The sequence below is a fragment of the Cottoperca gobio genome, chromosome 1 (assembly GCF_900634415.1).
Source record: "Cottoperca gobio chromosome 1, fCotGob3.1, whole genome shotgun sequence".
In the NCBI taxonomy this organism is placed as follows: Eukaryota; Metazoa; Chordata; class Actinopteri; order Perciformes; family Bovichtidae; genus Cottoperca; species Cottoperca gobio.
Genome location: NC_041355.1, coordinates 10,470,857 through 10,494,914, shown reverse-complemented (window position 1 = coordinate 10,494,914; position 24,058 = coordinate 10,470,857). Strand labels below are relative to the sequence as shown.

Sequence of the window (24,058 nt, the reverse complement as noted above, 5' to 3'; positions counted from 1 at the left end):
AATGCATTTTAAATTGTATGTGGTCTGTAAGATAAATGATATTAATATATATAAGATACAACTGCAATGGCCTAAACGCAGGTGGGCTACAATTGAATTTCCTCATTTGAGACACTGCTCTCATAGAGCCTGTCTTTGACAAACGCATGCTTAATTTAATAAATCCTTTCATCACCAAAATAAATCATAAATCATATTTATATATTTTTTCCCATCCCATTTTATCATTTCTTGCAGGTATCAACAGCATCTTCCAGGACAAATGTTTCAGAATCTTCAAAACCAATGTTTTTTTATTTGGGACAGAATCAGGTCTTTCCCTCCGAGACACCGTCCTCGGCATATGATTCAAACACACTTTCCACTGAAAAAATAGAATTAGCACTTCCAGGTACCTTTGACCTAAGTAAAACACAATCTGAAATCACATTTACCAATCAAAGTAGCTCACCACAGGAAAAAGATAAAAAACTGTCATTCCCCAAACAAAGCGAAAAGGCTAAATCCAGCTCAGCGACCACAGACTCACTCTGTCAAACAGCTCAAGAAAGTCCAGATGACCAAATTATCATGTCCTCAGAGTCCACTCCAACACCACCAGAGTCTGGATCCCCTCAACTTGACCAGCTGCTGTCAGATCTCGAGGAGATGAAACTTAAATTTAGTCCAGAAACACATTTCCCACTTCTGTCAGAATTCAGTGATGAAAGCCCTGAAGTTGATCAAATTTATGACTTTGAAGACCTTTCTCCTGAAAATCAGTGCCATACAGAAGATAGTGAAAACCTAAGAGTCATCATGCCATCTGCTATACAGCTTGCAGAAGATACTAGCCACACAAATGTAGCAGTCACAGAGCCTGCAAATTTCCAGACATCCATTCAAGATGAACCTGAAGTAGTCTCAGTCACTCCTGATCTAACAAAAACCTCTGAGACAGTTGCACCATCAAGCCTTGGGAGTCGTAAAAATAGTCCTGTATCCCTAACTGAGCCCCGTTCAACTCCAGAGTCTCCCCAAAGATTTGTGATCAACTCAAGTTTTCCTGTGGACATATTCCTGTCCAGTTTATATGATGAATATGCTACCGAGACATTTTCTTCAGTGTCTTTCCCCGAAGTAGCTGCAACGAGTCCATTTGACATACCTGAGGAACACCTGGCTAAATTTTCTGAGGAAGATTCTACAACTGACAATCTTCAAAGTCAAAAAGAACTTCAATCAGCTACATCCTCTAAAGCCTCAATGGGTGTGACAGAAGAAATATCAACACTGATTATCCAAGATCAACTTCCACATGTATGGGAGGCAACCTTTGTTGAAGACATTCAGACTGAAGATGTCTCTTCTCAGTCTCTTTCTGATTTGACTCTGGAGCCAGATACACCTGCAAGACTTTTTTGCTTTGAGGAACTGATGACATACCCCTCCCCAGGGAATTTGGAGACATCCTCAGATGAGGATAGGCCATACCTCTCCCCAGGAAACTTGGAGACATCCTCAGATGAGGATAGGCCAAGGACCAGTGGACAGCATTTACAAGAATCTCTGACTCCAGTAGACTCTGAGTTGTTTGCCTCCCAGCCCACTCCAGTTAAACCTAAAGCAGAGACAACTTCATTAACCTCCGATGAGGAGTACAGCATCCCACCTGGGTATGCAGAAGTCTCTTCTACCACAATCATCTATACCCACATGCCTCCAGATTATGCAGAAGTTGTGAATAGTGGTGCAGACAGCTCAACCTTTGAATACTCTGACCCAGATTCTTACTTTGACTGCATACAGGCTGCATCAGATTACTCAGAGACTGAGCCTGATGAACCTGAGATAAGTACTAGGTCAAATGGAGATCAGCCCCAGGAGCCCCATCTCAGGCTTCCTAAAGTGTTAGAAAAGGTGAACCGAAGAGTCCTGTTGTCCTCTGGAAGTGAAGATTATGAAGATACTCCGTTTGTCCATGAGCTTCTTTATAATTTACACGAAGAGAATGAAGAGTTATCGGATGAAGAATTCACCTTTTGTGAGGCTTCACAACCGCCTCCTGTCTTTAAAATTGAGGCATATGACGATACTGTTAAATCTCTGACAAGGGTAAGATGAGATTTGGTAAACCACCTCAACCTGCAAGTTTTTTCCCGGAGCTGAGCTTAACCAAATATTATATTTGCTTCAGAGAGGAATGACTGCTAACCCTCTGGCCACATGGATGGGATCTAAAACTCCTCATAACCCTTATTTTATTTTGATTTTAGATTTAACCAGTCCTAACTCAGCATGTCACTGTGTTGCCTGTAACAACATAAGCTACATGTTTTCTCATCAGCAATCCATATATTCATGATTTAATTAAGTGAAAGCATGGTATGTTTTGCAAAGGTTTTCCAACTTACAGACTGCCATGTTGTACTTTCCAATGTAAGATATGAAAATGAATGATAAAATACTCAACATTAACAGAAAGTGCACCATACCACTCTGTTTATTGCTTGCTTTGCTGCAAACATAGCAGTAATATATTGTCATCTATTAAATGTTGATGGATTTGTGTTGCTTGGTCAGGAAATCACTGCAGAACTCGGATCAATGTCAGAAAGTTCAGATGATGAATTTTTGACCACCAGAATAGTGCGAAGGAGAGTTGTCATTCAGGTATCTGATTCAGCATGATTGATGAGGTTTTATGTGAGCATGGAGGGTGAGACTTTCAGATTGCAACTTTAAAAAAATGTTTACTGTTTAACTTTAATCAAAATGCGTGAAAAATAGGTTTTTGAAGATTTATTTAGGGTTTATAAGAAACCTGCTACTTCATTTGCAGAAATGGCTGAACCTGTTTTTTGCTACTGTGAGCACTTCTTTGTCATTGTTTTTTGACAAACCCAAGTTTGTTTCCTGTATCCCAAAGTCCCTATTCTCTAACCAAATTACTACCTAAAATTTATGTTTGTCGTCTTATTTTTCTGTAACGTGTTATGTTTGAAGTGGATACATAAACGCATAAATATTACACTGAGCCAAGTTAGCATTCCTAATTATTGCTTGTCTTGTTTCCCTTATAGGCTGATGAAATGCCTGACCTCCCCACTCAGTCAGTGATGGAAGAAAAATACAAGGATGAAAATGGACACATTGTTGTCAAAAAGGTAAAACAATATTTTATGTAAGCTCTCATACACACATCACATGGCAGTATTTAATTGTGTGCAGCAATACCAAAGGCTCTTTGTTGAATAGTTTCTCCATTTCATTCAGAGACAGACAACATTACTTTCTGGAATGTGGTTGGTTACCTTTTCTTTTCTTTTTTTAAATACTTCACCACCTAATGGTTTTTAAATACATGATCTTCCTCAGGTTACACGTAAAATAATTCGCAAATGTGTTTCCGTGGATGGTGTGGAGCGTGAAGAGGTGTCATCAGAAGGAGGTCCACAGGGGTCCATTAGTATGCCAGAGGGAGATGGATACTCTAAGGTGGTGAAGCGGATTGTACTAAAGAGTGAGGGGGACTACACAGAGGTGCGTGTACTGTGTATTATGTGTGTGTTCATTATCATAGTCTTCAAAATCTCTTTTTAACAGAAAATACCAGACGCTGCAACATTCATATTAGTAGTAGTATATAAGAAACAATCAAATAACAAACAAAAACTTTTTCTTCTAACTTAGGTAACATTTGCTGAATGTGAGGGTTTCTCAGCATCAAGTCCAGAGACAGCAGAAGGTTGGAATGTCAGTCACGTGGAAAGGACAACGGTGGTGGAGGGTGAAAGGAAAATGACACACCAGGGTGATCCGTCTTTGGCCTCTGACCTCCCCTCGGCCCAAGATGACTTCAAACAGGTTTGTTGATTAACATTGTCACCATTATTGTACATATGTAGCTTGCATGCTCATGGAGAAGTACCATGTCTCTATTTTTTTGTTTTTATAATTAAATCATTCCAAATTAAGTGAATACTGTTCTCTCCATTTCATGCCACCAGGCACTAGGTTATATAAGTGGTTTTAGCAGAACAGAGCTCCCTCCTGTGGTAGAGAGAGAGACTGTCAAAGAAGATGGAACTGTGGTCAGGAGGTGTGTGAGTGTTGGAGTGCACTTGTTTGTGTGTGTGTGTGTGTGTGTGTGTGTGTGTGTGTGTGTGTGTGTGTGTGTGTGTGTGTGTGTGTGTGTGTGTGTGACTACTTGTATTGTGTGGGTGTGACTACTTGTATTGTGTGGGTGTGAAGTGCTGTAGGTTTGTCAGTTCTACTAATATTGACTAATGTTTGCTAATGTTGCTATCATTAACCACTTAGTCAGTAGTGTACTGTACAATATTTGTATTCTTTATAAATCAAAAAAAAGATTACATACAATGAAGATATGGTGAGATATGTCATTTCTATTGTTTTTGCTGTGCACTGTTATGTATTGTGACACCTTTAGCCTCTCAGAGAGGATGAGCTAGAACAAGGTTTCTGCAGCTATAAAGTAGCTATGTTGTGCAAGTGATCACAATTGAATGCTGGATTTACAAAGCATGATTTCATTTTTGGGTGTGTTTTCTTTCCCATAACATGTCTTTAAAATATAGCAACATATGTTTCTTCTATAGGTCTAATTTCCGCAGAGCCTTAGGTAAACATTTTTGATGATGCTGACCTGTATTTCTCTGCTTGTTTCCTCTCCCTCCTTGATCCCTCTCTAGGGCCCACATGCGTAAAGGTCGCACCCACAGACGAACAGTGGTGAAGGAGGCTGGGCAGCGCAAACAGGTCCTTCTAGAGCAAGTGGACAACCCCAGAAAAGGGTCAATAACACATGACCTCCAGCAGCATCTCCACAAACTCTTTCACCGCTACAACAAAGACAAAACGGAGGACAATGATGAGGACGAAGAAGAGGAGGATGAGTAGAAGAATGTGTAACACTCCCTCCCGCTCCCTGGCTCTGCCCATGCTAAAGTCCCACCCAAATCCTATGCATTAGCCACATGCAATCCCAGTGTGCACCATGGCACCTCAAAGCTACCACTGTCTTCCCATTTAAGTCCTGGAAGATGACCTTTTGTTCACAATTTGTTTTTCTTCCCTGGCTGTTATAATGTATTCAGGGTTTTCCTTTCATGTTCTGATGTTGCTTTGCCATTTTGTGACCAAAGAGAGCCTTCTGTTGTTTTCCTTATTCATTTCACTTACCATGTCAGAATTGATCTTTTTGTCTTGATGCTGTGGTAGAGCAACACAAAAAAACACAAAAAAACAGGAGAATACTTTTCACATCAACTAACTCAGAAAACCTCCTGCAGGTAAAGAACACTTTACCTGCAACATACTGGTACTACTCTTTGAGTAGGTGCTTGGACTGAAAGACAATATCTCTCACACTGCACTGCCTCTCACAACCAGAGTTTCTCAGATATCCCTTAATTATAAACTGTCTCACGCACTGTTCTAGCCTCTCCGCTCTTTTGATTCAGGTGGTCAAGATGTCACACAGAGAAAACCAGACTGTATCGACACTGAATTTTACTGCTGCTGCTGTGTTTTGTGTAGGCTATGTGTAATCTGTCTTTGGCAATTATATATTATCTATAATATAGACATTACTGACATCAGTAGCCTAGGAATTAATAATCACTAATGTAATGTAGAGAAGGCATGACTAATCAACATCCGTCATTATGATCCTAGCTTTGACTGCTTTGTAGTTGTATGGATTGCCCTTCTGCGTCTCTTTCCCTTCTCTATGTGTCTTTCTTTCCGTGTTATTATGTTTCATTTCATTTGTTTTTTGGGCCTTTTCTCTTAAATTGTTGATCTTGACTCATACTGTATGAATGGTGAATGTCTGAGTGAGGTTGTACTGTGTATGTTCGAGTGTGAGATAAAGAGAGGGTATTGTCAGAATTATCATAGGCTGATTTTAAACTCTGTTTTTTTGAAGATGTCTTAGTTTAATTTTGATTTTTGATTTTGAGTTTAGTTTACTAGCAAGTATAGATAGCTTATTTAATCTTGCCGCTGGAGAATAAGATCATCACAGCTGTTTGAGAGTCACTTGTCTGGTATGACATTTGTGGTAAGGTGATCAGGTGTTTCTGCTTTATTTATTTTAGACTTTATTAGATTATCTTTAGAACAAGTGTTGGGCCAGTTGTTGGCAGTTGTGTGCTGTGTTTTTGTGAGTGAATGAGTCTGAGTGTAGTAAAAGAGTGTGTTGGTTTTTGTCAGCGTAGAAAAGAAACATTTTACACAAACCGCATTTGCACTCCTGAATGTCATGAGGGAGCACCTCCATGCTTTTTGTGCACAGGCAAAGAGGTATAGTATATCTTAGCAACAGAGATAGTTTAATTTTTGCGGGTCAGATGATAAATGCAAGATAATGATACACAAGGCACACACGCAATGAGGCAGGTTGAGAGCTTAACCATACCATTATTCACAGCTCTGAGCATCGCTACTGTATGTATCTACAACATGTAATGTATTTATTTCACTATCACTGTTTATTTTGTGATTTAGAAAAATGTAAAATGCAAACTAGTGGAAGTTCACTGTGACAGGTATGCTTTTAATTTTGAAGAATCAGCATCCCTTTTCTGTGATGATGACAGTTATATACATATACAATGCATATATAAATATCTATAAGGGCATGTATTACTGTATCAAAATTCAAAAAGACAAAAACAAAATGGCTGCAGTGTGTCTATGGCTGATAGAGAATAAAAATCTACAAATGTATAGTGTTGTATCTTGTTATACCTTGTGTACAATTTGTACAGTACTGTATCAGTTCAAACGCTAACTTGAATATACAATACCATCTATGTGCCCTGGTGCTGCCCCCAGTTGGGCCTCAAAGGAAATAGAGGAGGAATCTCAACAGCAGGTTTTTTTTAACACCCATATGAAAATGTATATGGAAATGACAGATTCAATAATAGAATTTAATATGGTTAAATTATGCAGAGTAACAATTTGAAAGCAAAAATAGACAGAATATATTATAATCAATTTAATTCCAAGCCAGCATAAGGCTGGATGTACTACATTTATTAAGACACTCAAATCAGTTGCTTGTGAAATATCACTTGATATGATGTTATTGATGTTATCTCTGTGTGTGTGTGTGTGTGTGTGTGTGTGTGTGTGTGTGTGTGTGTGTGTGTGTGTGTGTGTGTGTGTGTGTGTGTTTTTTTTTTCTGTATGCACATCTATATAAAATCATTTTGGATACATATATCATGGCTCTATGTCCATAAAGTGTATGAGGGAAGAGCAAAGATCACAAAGAAATACATCAATGAATTAACTTCAAAGTCTAAAACACGTCAGCAGCTGCTCTCCAGCTCTGCACTAGGGTAACAATGACCAACCAGCAGCACAAAACAAGTTCAAACTCATTAATTATCACACCTTTTAGCTGATTTATTTATTTCTTAAACATTTTAAGCCATCCTTTGCCATGCTGGCAACAGGTTCACACCATATAAGGAGTGGTGCGTTGCATTGACATCATACGTTTCGTCAAAAGAAATGTTTATCATATTTTCCCCTTACAAAAGAAGAGACCAACCAATTGAAAAGAGCAAACAGTAAGGATGACGAAGACACTGGCATTGTCCCGCAGTGGTAAGGAGACCACTGGTTGGTAGAAGCACTGATCGTCAAGGAAGACATCCCAACATTTATTACAGTCCAACTCTCATTTGACTCCTTCACTGCTGTCTTACCATCTCTTGTCTGACTGCAACAATCTTCAATCCAATGCTTTTATGACACTTCCAGACCTATTAGCCCAACCGTCAGGTTAACACTTAGCCTGACTAAAGGTAGAGACTATAGTGCCTTTGCTCTATCTTCATCATCTCCAACTTCTCTGTGCAATTGGCTAAGTAACACACTGGAAATGACAAGAATAAAATAAGAGAAACCCTACATACAGTCATACAATACAAGTACAAACATTATGAAAAATGAGTTTGTTTTCTTCTCATTTTTATACAAAATGTAAGGGGTGCTTCTGCAACCAGGAGTTTATTTTTCCTCCTCTTAGATATGAGGTTTGATATTCACGCTGGATTTGAACCATAACTGTGTTATTGTTTTAAAACAGTTCCATGATACTGGCGGACATAAGAAACATTTGGGACAGGACTGATGCACAACATTAACAAACGCAAACAAACAAGTCAGTGATTCACAAATCAAACAGAAGATATTAGTTTCATATGATCTTACTTACAATAATCCCCCCCATGCACTACACGATAGTCTTGAATTTTCATATATTACATATATGCTACATTCTCTTATTTCTTATTTCACTGATATAAAGGCAAACATATCTTGATGCAAAGTGTAAGCTGCTCTGCTTTTCTTTACATTTAAATTAGTATTATAGGTTGAAATCGTACAATTCAAACATTATGACTTAGCTCATAGCAAACATAAATGTAGCTCATAAATTGGATTTTACGTAAACTCTTAATTCCTCTGATAGCAAGAATAGCAATTTCAATGTTTGTTTTTATCAACAATCACAATGTATATACATCACCAGAACTAAAGCAAGCTCAATTTTAACATTCTGATCTTCCAAATGTTTCTGTATTACACACACATAAATACACATAAAAATACAGAACTAATTTTTGGGAGAGGTTACAGTAGTAGATTTTTAAACATCTCTATTTTATATTTAAAATGCATACCAAAACATCTTAAAAAACAAACAAAAAATGTCAATATGCTCTTTTCATAATGTCCAAATATGGTGTGCAACCACCCGGTGGTGGTTTCGAATGATGTCCATTAATAAAATGCCATAACAGTAAAATGTATTAATACTTGTATCCTGCAATGTCATGTCCTTATAGAAGGGTCAAAGGTCAGAGAGCAGTCATGGGTTGGCTAGTTGGCTGCCCTACTAGATTTGCTGATGGGATTTCTTTTGGGACCAAATGTTGATATTCCATTAACTGCAAAGAAAAAGATAGAGATAGAGAGAGACAGAGAGAGAGAGAGAGAGAGAGAGAGAGAGAGAGAGAGAGAGAGAGAGAGAGAGAGAGAGAGAGAGAGAGAGAGAGAGAGAGAGAGAGAGAGAGAACATACATGTCAATGTATACTGAGGGTACACAGAGCAATGACAAATAATCAGATCAGTGGACATTTTTTCACAGCTGATATTAGGACATATAACAGCAGGAAAGCAGGAAGCACAGGTCTGATTAATAACATCAAAAGGCCTGGGCACAATACCATTGAGCATGCTGGTTCACCGGTATTAGTCACTGGGAAAAACCCTTACACACCTATTGTCCACCCTTATGTTATTTAGCCTAATTATACCTCAGTTATACAATGTGCTCATGTTCAAGATTGGTGACCTCAGACAATTCTCAGCATAACTTCGCCCAGAGTTTTCATTTATATGATTCATAGTTATAGTTTTCTGCTAAGTGTCTGTCAAGAAAATGCTCAAGGCTCTTAATTGCCACACCTTTGCAACTCCCAACTTCCAAGCTTTGAATTTCTCCACATGTTGAAGCGGTGTACTTACAGTCAGCATGAAACATTAAAAACTCTGTTTTAAGTTTCAGGCCAAATCACAAGTTTTAGTGTTATCGCTAATGCTAGCGTCAATTTAAGCTAAATTTGCTGCTAGCTAACATAGCTAGCTAATTTGCTGCTAGCGACAGTCTTTATTCTAGCCAACCAAATTTATGGTTGTCAGCTAGAATTGAAAAGCCTTCTTAAATTACAGAAATGTGATTAGCTACTTCAAACACTAGGCTGAAAAGCAGTAGTCTATTTCACTGCCTCTCTGGTTGAAAGTTTCAAGTCTGTTGCACCTGCTTTGACCAATAATTTAAGGATGTGTTTCGGTGTGGGGGAAGAATAGGTCTACCTGCTACACTGTAGCAAGGTGAGAATTTTAACCACTCAAGTTCAGCAAAAAACAAGATTTTTAGCTGCTTTCTCTTTAATCAAGGTTTCTGCTGTCTGTTTCTTACTGTCTCTTACTGGGAGGGGATGCTTGGCGAGCCCGAACGGTGGAAGTGGATGTTCTGCCACTTGCCGTCGCGGCGGTGCCACACACGGGTCTCCTCAGACTGCATGGTGCGGGGCATGCCGTTGGTATCCATGTACTGGGTCAGTCGAATATAGGCAATACACGCTGCATTTTCCCCAATTAGGTGCACATGTGGGTTCAAGAGGATGGTGTGCACTGGCTTGTTCCCTTTGGACAGGGCTGAAAGGGAGACAAAATGGCTGGTTACAGGGAGCACATTTGATCTATATTTATACAGGTAATCTCATTGAGACACTGGGTCTCATTCTCAAGAGAGACCTGGTACACTGATAACTCATATTAAATGGATATCATCCTGTCGCTTGGGTTTAATACAACTGTATAAACACTGACCCTACCTTATAAGGAATACTAACTGGTATGAAAACAAGAAGAACTAAAAGTATCCATACATTGATGTTGGACGGTGGACATGCACAGGCTCGCCAAGTGATTGAGGTTTCTAGGACATATCTGGTTTATCTGAACTATTTTTACACTGACTGAGGACATTCTGCCATTTATAGCAGTCATTATTCATTAGTGATTTTTCGCTCCAAGGTTATTCCAAAACCACAGCCATGCCTTTGTAGTGTACCAGCAAACATGAACTTTAAACTGATAGGACTAAATGTTGATATAGATTAAACAATGTAGGTCATACCCACTAATGCAGTATATTATGTTATATATTATATATAGATTATGATTATGACCTGCCTCCACAGGTGTTGCTTATTGGCTCATTATGCTGCAGGCATTTATACCTATAGCTCCTGTGAGAGGAAAGTTGTTGTAGTTTGTGAGCTAGTCTAGTTAGTTGTTGATGTTCTGCCTGCATGTTACATTGTGGGACAAAACCTCACAGTTGTGATTTTAGTACACATTCTTGTTTGATTTGGTCATGAATTAATGTATATTTTTGGTTGCAGGACAAGTGTTTGCCTTGAGCAAACAAGTTCTACAATAGCCCATACCCACTAATGGGTATACACTCTTGTTAAAAAAAACTTTTGAAGCAATAAAAAAACATTCTGTGATGAAGGTTAGATATTTTTCTTGGCTCTACCTCACCTGCCCACTGGGTTATCTCTGCACACCTGCTTCCCATCAACTGATTATGCTTTTGACCTGCCTCCACAGCTGTTGCTTATTGACTTATTATGCTGAATGCATTTATATATATGACTCTTGCGGGAGGGAAGTTGTGTGAACTATTCTGTCTGTTATTGTTCTGCCTGCACATTACATTGTGGGACAAAATGTCACTGAAAAAAAGTCTGATTTTAGTGTTAGGCTTCTTCTAGTATACTTAATTGTGTCATGAATTGATGTATAGTGTGTATGTTTGACTCCAGAGAACATTACATTTAGTAAACAAGTTCTCCCCACTGAGAATCAAACAGGAAGTGTTCCCCTTGGTGCTTCAGAACAAACAACTGATGCATTAGATCATTCAGCACACCATGTCAATCTAAGAAAGCGTGTTTATAATAATCTCTCTTGCTTAAAATCTCCAGAGCAGCTGGAAAAATGTAGATAAATTAATGTGATAAATAATACACAAGCGTTAATCCTTCCAAAGGCCACAAAGGCGTCTTTGGGTGCAGATCTTTTGGAGCAACGGTTATGATCAATTTCAACTGCTTTCTGTTCTACTCTAATTAGCTATTTTATTTATCCATTTTGTAAAATGTGACAGTTTCAGGCAACACACAATTGGCCTGATGATGCTGCTATAATTAGTTTTTTTTGCCAAAGTCATGATAAATGTTTTACCATTCTCAAAGTAAAAACGATGGAAGTCATGTCCTTCCACCAGGTTGCCCAGGGCCTCAGGCTCAAAGGAAGTTAGACCAGGATCACAAATCTTCCTGTTACACCAAACAAAAGCATACAGAATCAGCAAAGGACGTAAGCAAGTCAGTATAGTCATTTAAATGTTACAAATGTACAAATTCAGAAAGAAAGAAACTTACGCATAGGACTCAAAGTCTCCATTGTTGATAGACTCAATCAACTGCTCAGTGACTTTGATAATTTCCTGTTTGCGAGCTACAACAATAAGATCACAGAACATTATTAACTACACAAACTCATGTAAAAATTGCTTGTTGTTACTTGGTTTCAGGCAAATGTCAGTCTGAGTGCAGATACATTTTATTTTTTTTATCAAATCAGGTTTAAATGGGTTCTAGTCTACGAATTAGCAGGGTTTCAAAATTATTAGAAATGGAAGGCGCTCAACAAAAGTATTTCACAAATGTTTTGTTATTTTATATCTGAGTAACAAACCAACAAGAAAGCCTCCCATGACTAATAGTGATATTAGGCAGGATAATGCAAGATGACACGATTCCTTTCACCCAACAAAGCTCAAAATGAACAAACCAAAGCTCAGATGCAAGTCTTCGCAACAAAAGCAGTTTCAACTAAGTAATGTTGACAGTTACCTTTATTGTTATTGGTGCAGGCTGGGGGATATTAAAAAAAAAACTTAATTTGTGCAACAAAAAAAACATGTTAAATAGTAAAGAAATATATAAATCAGTACGTCAGGACCATTGCCTTCACAGCCATAAGCTTCAACACTGGGTGTGTACACGAGTGTGTATGTGAGTCAGCTTTTTACTGTGAGAGTCAATGTTTGGGTAAGTCAGAACAGAGGGCAAATAGAGGACTGAGAAGAGCATCTGTGTCTGCAAAAAACGAAATATACAGCAGGAGAGCATCTTCTTCCAGTTTGAATACAGAAGAAGAAATGGAATGGAAGGAGCAGATATTTAGGGGTCGAAAACAGAGGTTTTATTTTATTGGAGAAGGGATAGTAAGGATGAAAAATCTCAAATCATAAACTATATTAAACACCCACTCGTCTAAGCTGTGGAAATTCTGTAACACAGCATTTGAGACACTTTACATAGAGAAATATATTTTCTCCAGTAATAACTGGGTAACAGGAGGGGAACAAAACAGGGCATCCCCCCCCCCCCCCCGGCAGAGGGACTTACTCTGAACTGAGGAAGTGGGAGTCAGTCTTGAGTCAGACATCTGTGAGGAACGGCTCTTAGAGCTCAAGATACCGCTTACTAAGCTGCCCAGACGAAGGACTGTCAGTGGTTGCATGGGTGGGTGTGTGATCGGGTTTCACGTGTGTTGGATGGGAGATGTTACAAAGATAAGGGCAAATGTATACGTATGTATGTACATATGTATGTATGGGCAAAGACAGGATAGGAATTATGGGGGGAAATTTTCAACAAAGCATAAGAAGAGAAAGGAAAAAGTAGAAAAGAGAATCATTTAGTAAAAAAAACTGAAAAAGCAAGCAGTGTTTTTTCCTCACACATAAGATGGGAGAACATTGAGGATGCGAGGGAGGGCAGGACAGCAAAAGAACAGGGCGGACTGCATTTTGCGAGAGGAGTTGACAGCCAAAGGGGGGGCTGGAGGGAGTGGGGGTTGCAGTTGTTAACTTGCTGTATATTTTAACTGCGTTGCAAACAGAATGAAGAAAGAGAAAAACATATGAAGGAGTGAAACGGTGAGGACCGACTGTTGTAACATCACAGGGTAGGTAATAACTGTAAGAAGGTAAATCAATGACACCCATACCTTTTACATCCTCATCCTCAATGGTGGTGTTGGCACTCTCTATGGACTCCTGACAAAGAATGACAACCTACAGAGTTTGTATATGTAATGCTTGTATCGATAATCATATAGTACAGTTAATATTTGTAATATCAATGAGTGTTGAAAAAATAATAATGAAATGTTCTTGCATATACTTCTTGCTATACTATATATTTGTCTTTATTTTTACATTGCAATATATCTGAAAGGAAACAAGAGACGCAAGAAGAGGGATGACATGCAACAAAAGTCCCCGGCTGGGCTTAAATCAGATTACATGGTTAGGGTCTTAACCCCTCTGGGCCACCAGTATGCCCAGATGAACATCATTTACTAACCGCTGATTGTATAACAGCACAAGTTAAGGGCTTTTTACAGTTGGTGGAGGGAGATACTTTTGGTATTAACTGAAATTGGAAATGAAAAGGCTTAAAGTACAGGAACAGACAACAATGAAAGTGATGGTTTTATTGTTGTACCTTATTTCCATCCACGGGGTTGTGGATCACAGTGGTCTGTGGTTCCTAAAGAGAACACAGAAATTGTGGGAAGAAATATATATATATATATATATATATATATATATATATATATATATATATATACACTATAGAAGGACAGAAAGGATATGATGGGACAGAAACTGTTGAAGAAAATGTGTTTGTGTGTATTCAAAAATGTTGAATATATAAATATATATATATATACACTATGTATGTCTGCCTGTTCAAACATTACATACATGCATTTATTTATATATCACAATGCATCCTAAATCCCTTTTTTCTATTGTCTGTTCCCACTTGTTTTTCTTTCCTCGTGCTTTTATCTGTCTTCCTGCATGATATTGTTGCTCAATGTCTTCTTTGTGTCTGCTCTCTCTCATCCGCCCACTACAGTGTCCTGCCATGGTAATTAAATGTCTGGGCTTTTGTGGAATCGATCCTGATGACCCGCTCAATCCTTTTAATCACTCCCCCTGATTACACTAGATTATAACAGAAGCAGCCTGCATCTGTGTGTGTGCATGTGTGTGTGCATGTGTGTGTACATTATGATGGAGAGAGAAAGGAGGAGAGAGAAAGAGGCCATGTGCCTGTGTTCACACGTAATCATCGTGACAGCAAATGGGGGGACAGAAAGCCTTTGACATCATGCAGAGCAACAGTCATGTGGCCTGACGTAGACAGCCAGTCAGCAGACACCATGCGCAAGCCAATGAGTGACAGCCAAATCACCTGGGAATGTAGCATCATAACGGCCCTAAGGAGGCGACATCCTCACACTCCCAACTACTCTATATATGAGCAGCGAACCCTAAACATTCTTGCTACTTTTACAATCAAATGCAAAACTGAAATCACGAAAGTACATTTCACGACATGATAGGTGCACATGCATTGTGTAGGTGTGTAAAGAAGAAGGAGACAGGAGGGGTTCTTGCAGAATACATCTAATGCAAAACTGATAGTTGAGGTAGAGGTTGCCCCGCACTAAAGATTTAAAAAGGCACTAGTCAAAGCCCAATCCAAATGTGTGTGTAAAGGCTTATTATTTCTGCAACATTAACAATATACAGATCCAGCAAATCCAAACTGGCCAAGCTCTGTATGCTCCATGCATGCTCTGCTAATTCAAATGAATGAATAAAGACATCAATCTGAATTATGAATAGTATATTTTTTATGGTTAGCTGTATAAAATATGTTGTAGCTGTGACATGCTGCGCAGTCACAAAAGCTTTTACGCACTATTTCATTCAGGGATAGCCTAAGTTAAACTAGACATCTGCTTCAAACGTTAAAGTTTCTTTATTCTTGTACACCTGGTTAAGAATTTAAATCTTAATAAGCATGAGATCAAACAGGAAATGATCTGAGCCAGTGTGAAAAGGTGAACCTGTATCTCCTCCACAGTGGGGTGTGAGGTGGGGGGGGTGTTAGATGTTTTGTGGATGAAGGTGCGGGTGTAGGAGAAGTTGTGTGTTTATACCAGCGTAGGGACAGGGCCAGTTTCTTTAGGACTGGTCACTGTGTTGGCTTTGTTGTTGACCTGCAGGGTGGGCAGTGTAAAGGGGACATGACACACATACACACTTTTCAGACACACATTTGTGCACACACACGTATACACTCGCACACACTCTGGCTACGGTCCATTCCAAAGAGATCATCCCAACTCATGAGTCCCAAAGATGTGACTGTTACTGAGTGTGACATTGTTCCCAACCAAGATGTTTTTTATGAAATCTGTGTATTTTACAAAGTGCACTTAGGTAGGAGGGTGTGTGTGTTGAGGAAAGTGCCACTTTCACAGAAGCTGAAGCACAAGAGGTCAGTTAAACTGGGCTGTGCTGAAGGTAGGTCTTGGCAATAAGGCCAAAATCTTCTATCCCCATATAGGTAATTTCATATCTCGATAGAGATATACAGCATATCACAATATAACATGTTTTCTGGTAATTCATTAAATAAATAGTCTGTATGAAATCACCACACAGTAAAGCCTATACTGTATACTATTTGTGTATACTCCAGAGTGAATGTAATACTTTAGTGCAGAATAACAGTTTCAAGTGAATTAATATAGAAAAAAACAAATAAATATTTCTAACTATACATGGACTATCTTTACATGCATGCGCACAAATACAGAGTAATCAGATTGAGTTAATAATAATTAGATTTAACTCGAGTCCAGTTTGTTAATCGCATTGAACTGAGTGGCAGTGTCAAGTGTGATCTAAAAACAAAACTGCAATCTTTAAATGATATTCCCTCAAACTATTTCACATCACATTTTCTGAGAAATCTGAGTTAGCCTGTGATTGTTATTATCAATTTAGACGACGTAAATGTGTATCACGATATCTCGATATATAATTCCATCGCGATACCATTCCATTGAAAGACTACGCTATCATATTGAATTAGCACCCGGCCATAGCGGAAGGAGGGGAAAAATATTAAAAGTAGTCAGAGGGAAACTGCTTATGTTTCTAAAAAAACACATTTCTTAATATGTAGCAAATTTTGATTGAATTCTAAACAGCTAGACTTGGGAGAATACAAAGGAAGCTGCTAGTAACAACATGGGGGAGATGAGGAGACAGCAGTTTGAATCTATTTTTGAATACCAACCATATCCAATAATGTAGCAACTAACAGGTAAGAAAACATTTATTCGATGGCCGACCAATATCAAAATAGGAACCTATGCAAACAGAACCTCCACCAACTTTAAACGTTCTACCATTATGAATTTAAATAAGTACTGGTCCAACCATACATTGAAGGAACTGTGAGTAAGAAATAACAACCACTGCCCACTGCTTGGAGTGACTGTCCCTGAATGATAATGTTCTTAAGTGCACAGTGCAAAATCATTTTTCCGAAGGCTCCTCAGACACTGAACGTTCCAGCAAACTAATGCAAGTAACAAAGCATTTTCTTCACTGTCCAAAGCCACTCACCTTAACTCCATCTGCCTTCTTGTTGAGCAAACTCTTGGCTGCTGTAGAAACGAAACGAGACAAAACTTTAGCCTGGGAGTTCACAAACTGAGCCTGAGGCTATACTAACATGCAGCAAGCATATCAGTCATCTGTGCTTATCTTCAAACTCCAGGTGCAAAATCCAACTGCAAGATCCATAATGCAATGCAACAGATGCTCAGAATGGCATCTTTATTTATGCAAGGTTGTTCTTCTGCTACATACTAATTCATATGTGAAGTGCTGAAGGGTAGGTGGTTGATTGGGTGTATATTTAGCAAGTAATGAAAGGGGTAATCTTCCTATCTCCAACAGACCCACACAGCATTCTTTAGTGACATTTGCACACATACACATGCACTTAACCACTAGCACCCACACACACAATCCCACCACTCTTTTCTCATTGATTCATCATGGTATAAAAATAATCCAAACACTAGATTGCATTTCATAATGCATGCTGATCACATAGTGGCACTTTTGCAAGCATGAGGTTCTATTTTGTTCTTTTGAATACCAAACACCTCATCCTCATGCATATGTGATTGGATATTAAAAGAGTAAGTAAGGCCTAAACATCACAACTATTTAGTTGAGCCCAAACCCGCATATTGTCCTGCCATTCAAAAAAATCTTACCTCAAATGGAAACCACAATCCAAACAAAATAAGGAAAGAAATTTGAAAAAAAGAAGAAAAGTATGAATAAAGAGACACAAATGCACTAATGCATTTTACTGTAGAATGAAGAGAGAAAGCAGGCTAGTAAGAGCCTGAAAGAAAATAGAGATAGGTCAAAGGAAATGCATGCAAAAAGGTATGATAGAGCGCAAAATCGAGATAAAGTGAAATAGCAACATTTAGAGAGATAAACAGAGGTGACTTTGTTCACCAACAGCACCTTTGTTCCAAAATCATACTTTTCTCTTTAGAAAAAATAGACCAAAGGCATTCACAAATAGGTTTAAAAGCCTCTATTCTATATTTAAAGTTAAATATTGACTGCACATTTTTACTGCACATGTCTCTGATCTGTTCTCATTACTAGAAGATGGATTTTTCATAGCAAATCTAACCAAACTACCATCAATATTAAAGGAAGAGAAGTATTTCAAGCCTCCTGTACTTTTAAGATGAATGTATTTGGTTTAATAGATGTAACCAGGTCTTGGACACTAGGCTGAGAGAGACATACCTGAGAAGTTTCTTGTGACCAACAAAGTGGTCAATATGGCTCCCTGCAGTTATAGAGGAGAAGGAAGGGGGAAAGGAAGAAAGAGGCAGAAAAAGGAAGATTGATTATAAGGTCACAGCAAGACAGAGGTACACAGCAAAAGGGAAACGTGAAGGTTTTAGAGAAGAAATCATCATTTCTAAGTTACCCTGTAAAGTCTTGAGTGAGGAAGACAGAGAGAAGGAGGAGAGAGAAAAATGGCTGGATGGATTGATCTATATAAATAGAAACAGGAAGAAATGCCAGACGACTCACCTTGAGTTTCCTCCTGGCGTTGAATTTCTTCAAGCACTCCACAGTCTCCTGCCTGTGCATCATGGAAGCTACAGTGGACCGTTGCTGCAGGAAGAAGAAGATGAGAGGATTTAAGGATTAAGAGAGAATGGAAACAATAGATAGGAGAAATGTATGCATGTGTTCTGTTATTTGTGTGTGTGACACATACGCAGATCCAGGGATGTTTGAGGGCCTCTGTGGCAGTGATGCGTTTACTGGGGTTGATGGTTAGCATCTTGTTGATCAGATCTTTGGCCTCAGGAGTTACAGTGTCCCACTCTGGGGATGGGAACTAGTCACAAAACAATAGAGTGTCAAATTATCATTACAAAGCTAAAAAGGGACAAAATACAGCATCATCAGATATTTATTTATAGCAAGGCAAAGGAGAGGACGAACACTTGAAAAACAAGTGAGCAGTTGTAAAACAATCATCTACAGAGGAAAACAGGGAGTAAATATGTGTATTCACTTTTTATTTTAACATCATGTTTAGCTGAATTGATGAACATCGGCTAAGGAAATTAGTAGACAAGACAATCGACGCAGGTCATTTATTGTATTCTTCAGCACAGGTTTTAAGTTAGAATTTTTCTTTTCTTTCCAAAAACGATAAATATGTGATTTCCTCTGTAAGGTACATAAAACACATTAGGTTCCTTTTACAATTGAGCTCTTTTCAAACATTTTCTAGCTGATTATGTTTTTCCTTTAATGGAATGTATGCAGACGTCCAAATTCAAGATTCACAGCGGAGGAAACAAGCAAGCCATGCTCAATGTAGTCATGACATCAAACCATCTGAGAAGAAATGTATGGAAGCATTTTGGATTTGTCATAAAGTTCAAAATTATGTGTAAAAGTAAGTCTGTTTGCTGACATTTAAAAATGCCAACACCTAATGGTAATGTAAAATCTATTTTCATTTTGTAAAGATTTATTTTGTAGATTACCTTCTCAGATTTTTCTAAAGAATTGACATAGCTAATGGTAACTACATCTTTATTGTATTCTGTTCCTTATTTAGATGAGGAACTTCATAACATGGTGCACCTTGGTCTGTCATTTTAGTAAAGATTAAGGTTGGAGAGACATGATGATGATGAGGTTTATCATTTGTTCAAACGTTGTTGTTTTTTTTATATGTGTGAGCACTTACATCATAAGCTCCAGCCTTGATTTGTTGGTAAAGACGGTGCTGGTCCTCATCCCAGAAGGGAGGGTAGCCCACCAGCAGAATGTATAAAATCACACCTGACAGGAAATGACATGGTAAGTTAAGCATGTTAACAGAAAATACTAATACAGTGTACAGTAGTACTGTATACTGAAAAAACTAATAATGCTCATTACTAGTAATGAGTTGAAACAACATGAAGCTGCAGTGTTTGCAGAACACTCTTCTGCACACACCTGACCAGCTCAGACAAAGCCATGGAGGCTTTAGCTCCAGCGTCAAGTTCATTCAAACAGCCGCAGTGAAATAATTGTAATGTTATTTACCACAGGCCCACATGTCCACTGGCTTCCCATATGGGTCTTTCCTCAGAACCTCCGGAGACAAGTAGCCTGGGGTGCCGGCAAAACCTGGAGGAGTGATATGGAGGGAGGGAGGAGATGTGGAATGGTAGGCAGGAGTGGGCAATTCAGTGACTAGGCTGTTTCTCAACTAAATGAGTGATTGATTGATCGACTGGTTGGTTGCTTGATTGACCAACTGATTCAGGTTGAAAAATGGATGGATGAATACTCACCAAACCATGCCTGCTGGTCCCCCTGCACCTCGATAGCCAGCCCAAAGTCAGCCAACTTGACCGCCGCCCCCTTCAGCTTACTGGCCAATAGAAGGTTCTCAGGCTGGGGGGGGCGGAGTCAAACAGGTTAGAGGTGAGAGGTCACACGCTCTGGGAACAAGCCGCCCACAGACACAGATCTAAAATCAGATTAGCCAAACCAAAATCCTAATCCAAACTATTTAGGGGTCAACAATGCTAAACTGCTCTTAAATCAGTGTCTGAGGCAACTCCCTTTCTGCCACACAAATGACAGAGAAACCAAATCTCTACGTGACAAAGGACATTTTCCACGCTGGAGATGTGGACTTGCTCCCCAAGTCTCATGGATTCTGAGAGAGTGAATTGGTAGTAGACATGATGTGCTCGTCCACAAAAACATCAATCCACTGTTAAAATCCATGAGAGGGAACAAAGTGCACACTGCAGGGAGAAGGATACAGGAGGGAGGAGTGGTGTAACAGGAGACGTAGGTGTAATAACAAGTGACTCAGCCACATGTGGGTAACGACAAACACACACCGCACACTAATATAGTTTAGCACAATCATAAATATATGCAAGCACGCGTGCAAACACACAACACACACACACACACACACACACACACACACACAGACACAGACACAGGTGCAGAAAGGTCTTTGCTAACCTAAGGCCAGTTAGACAGTGTGCTCTAATGAATAATACAATTCCTAACATTTAGAGATTCTAAACACAGACAGCCTGTGAGCAGTCAGTTTATGGCAGACATATGACTCAACAGGACACTTACTGACAACTGGATAACATCTACATAAACATTTACATAATGATGAATAAATCCTCCCGATTAGGAAGTATTTGAAAACTTAACATCACTCCAGAAAAGGACATCTCCCCTATTATTTTTACCCAATGTCTCTTACTGTACAGTTACATGTTCACATTTGAACATATTCCAGAGAGCTCTCTTGCATTATCTTCCCTTTTCCCTCCACATAAAACTGCTCTTGGGAGGTTATGAGAATACAGACTATCATTAGAATATTCATGACCTTGGCAAATCTTTCAAATCTCAACATAATGTCTACATAATTATGCAAATGGTGATCACTCCTGAGGTTCTGGCTTTTGATTGCTCCTATTCCTGTCACCATAGCGCTACACGTGTAGTACTACACAATCACATACACACACATAACGATACTAGCATGCTCTCTGCAACATCAGGGGGTAGTATAAGAGGAGGATTCTTATTCTTGACATTGACAAGACGGATATTAAGTCCAGAATATGTACTCAACAAGATTCTACAATATGAGCCTTAAGCCTTTGCAGTTTGGTAGGTTTTAATCTTATTCTGCACACCACAGTTGCAGCCGATTTCAAAGCTGAGGTCAAGGTCAAATCAGCTTTATTAATTCTTCAAAGCCTTTAGGGTTTCTTCCAAGGAAGAACATGACAAATAAAATCTTTATGATATTTTTCCTCGATAAGAGAATTATCAATTTCAGCGTTATGTAAGCAAACAGATTGTAAAGTGGACGCACAGGGTAGCAACTGTGAGGGGAGTCACTGGGCCTTTCTGAAAGTTGCCATCTGTTGTACAGATTCAGGACTGAACATGGCTGCAGCCGGGGCTGCGGTCATACAAACCTTCAGATCTCTGTGGACGATCCCATTAACATGGCAGTGATGGACACTCTCGAGGATCTGCTGTATGCAGTGGCTGATGGCAGGAGAGTAATGAACAAGCACAGGATTGTGACGGAACAAATGGAAGTAGAGAGAGAAAAGGAAAGGAAGAAAGGCAGAGAGAGTACATGAAGCAAATTAATTGAGGGCAAGAGAAGATGAAACAGTCCAATAACATCGATCATATGTCCCTCTCATTACGCTTCTTATGTGTGATGCTGTTTTCTTGACGGGTGACATTAAGTCACATGAAGACAAGTCATTTTTCACAAGATTTGATGTATTACATTATAGACAAACCCAAATGATACAGTGTCTATGACGAGGGAACACAGATACACACACACTCTACCTTTCCCTTCCTCTTTGTCTCAGGAGAGGAAGTATTTCAACACAAAGCTGGCAGTGTAAGGTGGGCTGTGTATGATTAATACCGCAGGCTATATGTCGTTAATCACCTTTATAAATAACTCCATGAGGGGCCTCAGAGACAAGGCAGCTGTATCACACCTTTGAGAAGACCATATGTGGAACACACAAATATAGTATATACACACTCAGAGATGTGTGTGTGTGAGAGAGAGAGAGAGAGAGAGAGAGAGAGAGAGAGAGAGAGAGAGAGAGAGAGAGAGAGAGAGAGAGACAGAGAGCGAGTGTGTGTGTGTGTGTGTGTGTGTGTGTGTGTGTGTGTGTGTGTGTGTGTGTGTGTTACCTTGCATCAGCCTCACTGTAGTACTCCCTGGCTACGATGTCCTCAAACAGCTCTCCCCCTGTCACCCTGTGGAGAAACAGAGAAAACAATAGTTCCCATGTTCCTGTCCCTCTGTATCGATGGGAAGCAATCAATCATTGTTATTTAACTGCACTCAATGATACACACACGCCTCATGTATTTATAGACATCCTTAGATACACTGTATAGTTATTACATCCATAAACAAATATAGATCAAGCCATATACTTGTATATTACTGTGTGTGTATGTGTGTGTGTGTGTGTGTGTGTGTGTGTGTGTGTGTGTGTGTGTGTGTGTGTGTGTGTGTGTGTGTGTGTGTGACTACTCACAGATCAAACACCAGATAGTGGAAACCCTCTTCTGATATGCTTTCATGGAGTCGTACTGTCAAGGAGAATAAACAAAAACGCAGACACAGGACAGAAAAAGAAAAGAGACAGAAGAAAAAGCCAAATGAAACAGAAATCAGTCAATACTTCAATACAAATACTAGTATAATACTCATTATTTACACTATCCTTTGTGCTGCAGTGCCTCAGAGTTAGGCTGTTAGTTGTCAGGTATATCAGAAACAGTGGTAATATTCAAAGGAGCAGAGTTAAGTCCTAAGTGTAAATCAAGTAAATGAGTTTGCAAAGCATAATATATTCTCAACTTAATGTGATGATTCATGCTGTTATGAGTGAAGATATTCTCAAAAAGTTTCTTATCACAGTTTCCATCCCCACAATCACTGTGATGAGGTGAAATATTTGAGAGCAAATGAGCCCTATAAATAAATTCTAATTATACTGTAGGTTACGTTGCTATTTACAGATAAGAGAGCCTCTATAAACTGCTTAAATTTGGATAATGAACTCAAACACAGGTAACAAACCTGTACTCACACAATTATCCTTGTGCCATTTAGATCAGGGAATTGGTTAATGGTTTGTACATCGTTGTTTTGTGACATCTGAACTAGCATCTGTGGGTGCAACTTGGGTTTGAAAATAATATTAACAAAATCCTTCAAAGATGGTGAGTTTATGTTTTTCTTAAAAATCCATTCAAATGTTTAAATATTTAACATGAGAGAAATAAATAATCTGGACTATCTTCCACTTTGGTCCTTGATCCATTGCATCTGTGATGTTTTTAAT

General features: G+C 38.9%; 2 protein-coding genes across 8 annotated transcripts in view; one reads left to right on the top strand and one right to left on the bottom strand.

The window, feature by feature from the left end:
- Positions 1-6,735, top strand: part of ank2a (ankyrin 2a, neuronal) — a 77,755-nt gene extending 71,020 nt beyond the window's left edge. The window contains exons 46-52 of the mRNA XM_029443528.1: positions 238-2,094; positions 2,563-2,652; positions 3,063-3,146; positions 3,358-3,522; positions 3,673-3,846; positions 3,990-4,081; positions 4,695-6,735. Coding sequence (XP_029299388.1) covers positions 238-2,094; positions 2,563-2,652; positions 3,063-3,146; positions 3,358-3,522; positions 3,673-3,846; positions 3,990-4,081; positions 4,695-4,902 — 2,670 coding nt within the window. The 3' untranslated portion in view covers positions 4,903-6,735. The remainder of the gene's footprint in view (positions 1-237; positions 2,095-2,562; positions 2,653-3,062; positions 3,147-3,357; positions 3,523-3,672; positions 3,847-3,989; positions 4,082-4,694) is intronic.
- A 662-nt stretch (positions 6,736-7,397) lies between these two features.
- The window catches only part of camk2d2 (calcium/calmodulin-dependent protein kinase (CaM kinase) II delta 2), a 34,402-nt gene continuing 17,741 nt past the window's right edge, over positions 7,398-24,058 (bottom strand). The window contains exons 4-21 of one of the 7 annotated variants that reach the window (XM_029443544.1): positions 23,246-23,300; positions 22,893-22,958; positions 22,142-22,214; positions 20,465-20,567; positions 20,214-20,297; positions 19,870-19,964; positions 18,880-19,002; positions 18,690-18,773; positions 18,396-18,438; positions 17,178-17,218; positions 15,698-15,757; positions 14,185-14,229; positions 13,685-13,733; positions 12,523-12,543; positions 12,049-12,124; positions 11,849-11,943; positions 10,011-10,249; positions 7,398-8,975 (exon numbers count right to left, since the gene is read on the bottom strand). In XM_029443544.1, the coding sequence (XP_029299404.1) occupies positions 10,017-10,249; positions 11,849-11,943; positions 12,049-12,124; positions 12,523-12,543; positions 13,685-13,733; positions 14,185-14,229; positions 15,698-15,757; positions 17,178-17,218; positions 18,396-18,438; positions 18,690-18,773; positions 18,880-19,002; positions 19,870-19,964; positions 20,214-20,297; positions 20,465-20,567; positions 22,142-22,214; positions 22,893-22,958; positions 23,246-23,300 (1,346 nt within the window). In that variant the 3' untranslated portion in view covers positions 7,398-8,975; positions 10,011-10,016. The remainder of the gene's footprint in view (positions 8,976-10,010; positions 10,250-11,848; positions 11,944-12,048; positions 12,125-12,522; positions 12,544-13,684; positions 13,734-14,184; positions 14,230-15,697; positions 15,758-17,177; positions 17,219-18,395; positions 18,439-18,689; positions 18,774-18,879; positions 19,003-19,869; positions 19,965-20,213; positions 20,298-20,464; positions 20,568-22,141; positions 22,215-22,892; positions 22,959-23,245; positions 23,301-24,058) is intronic. The other 6 variants (XM_029443539.1, XM_029443553.1, XM_029443573.1 and 3 more) reach the window with 6 other exon arrangements.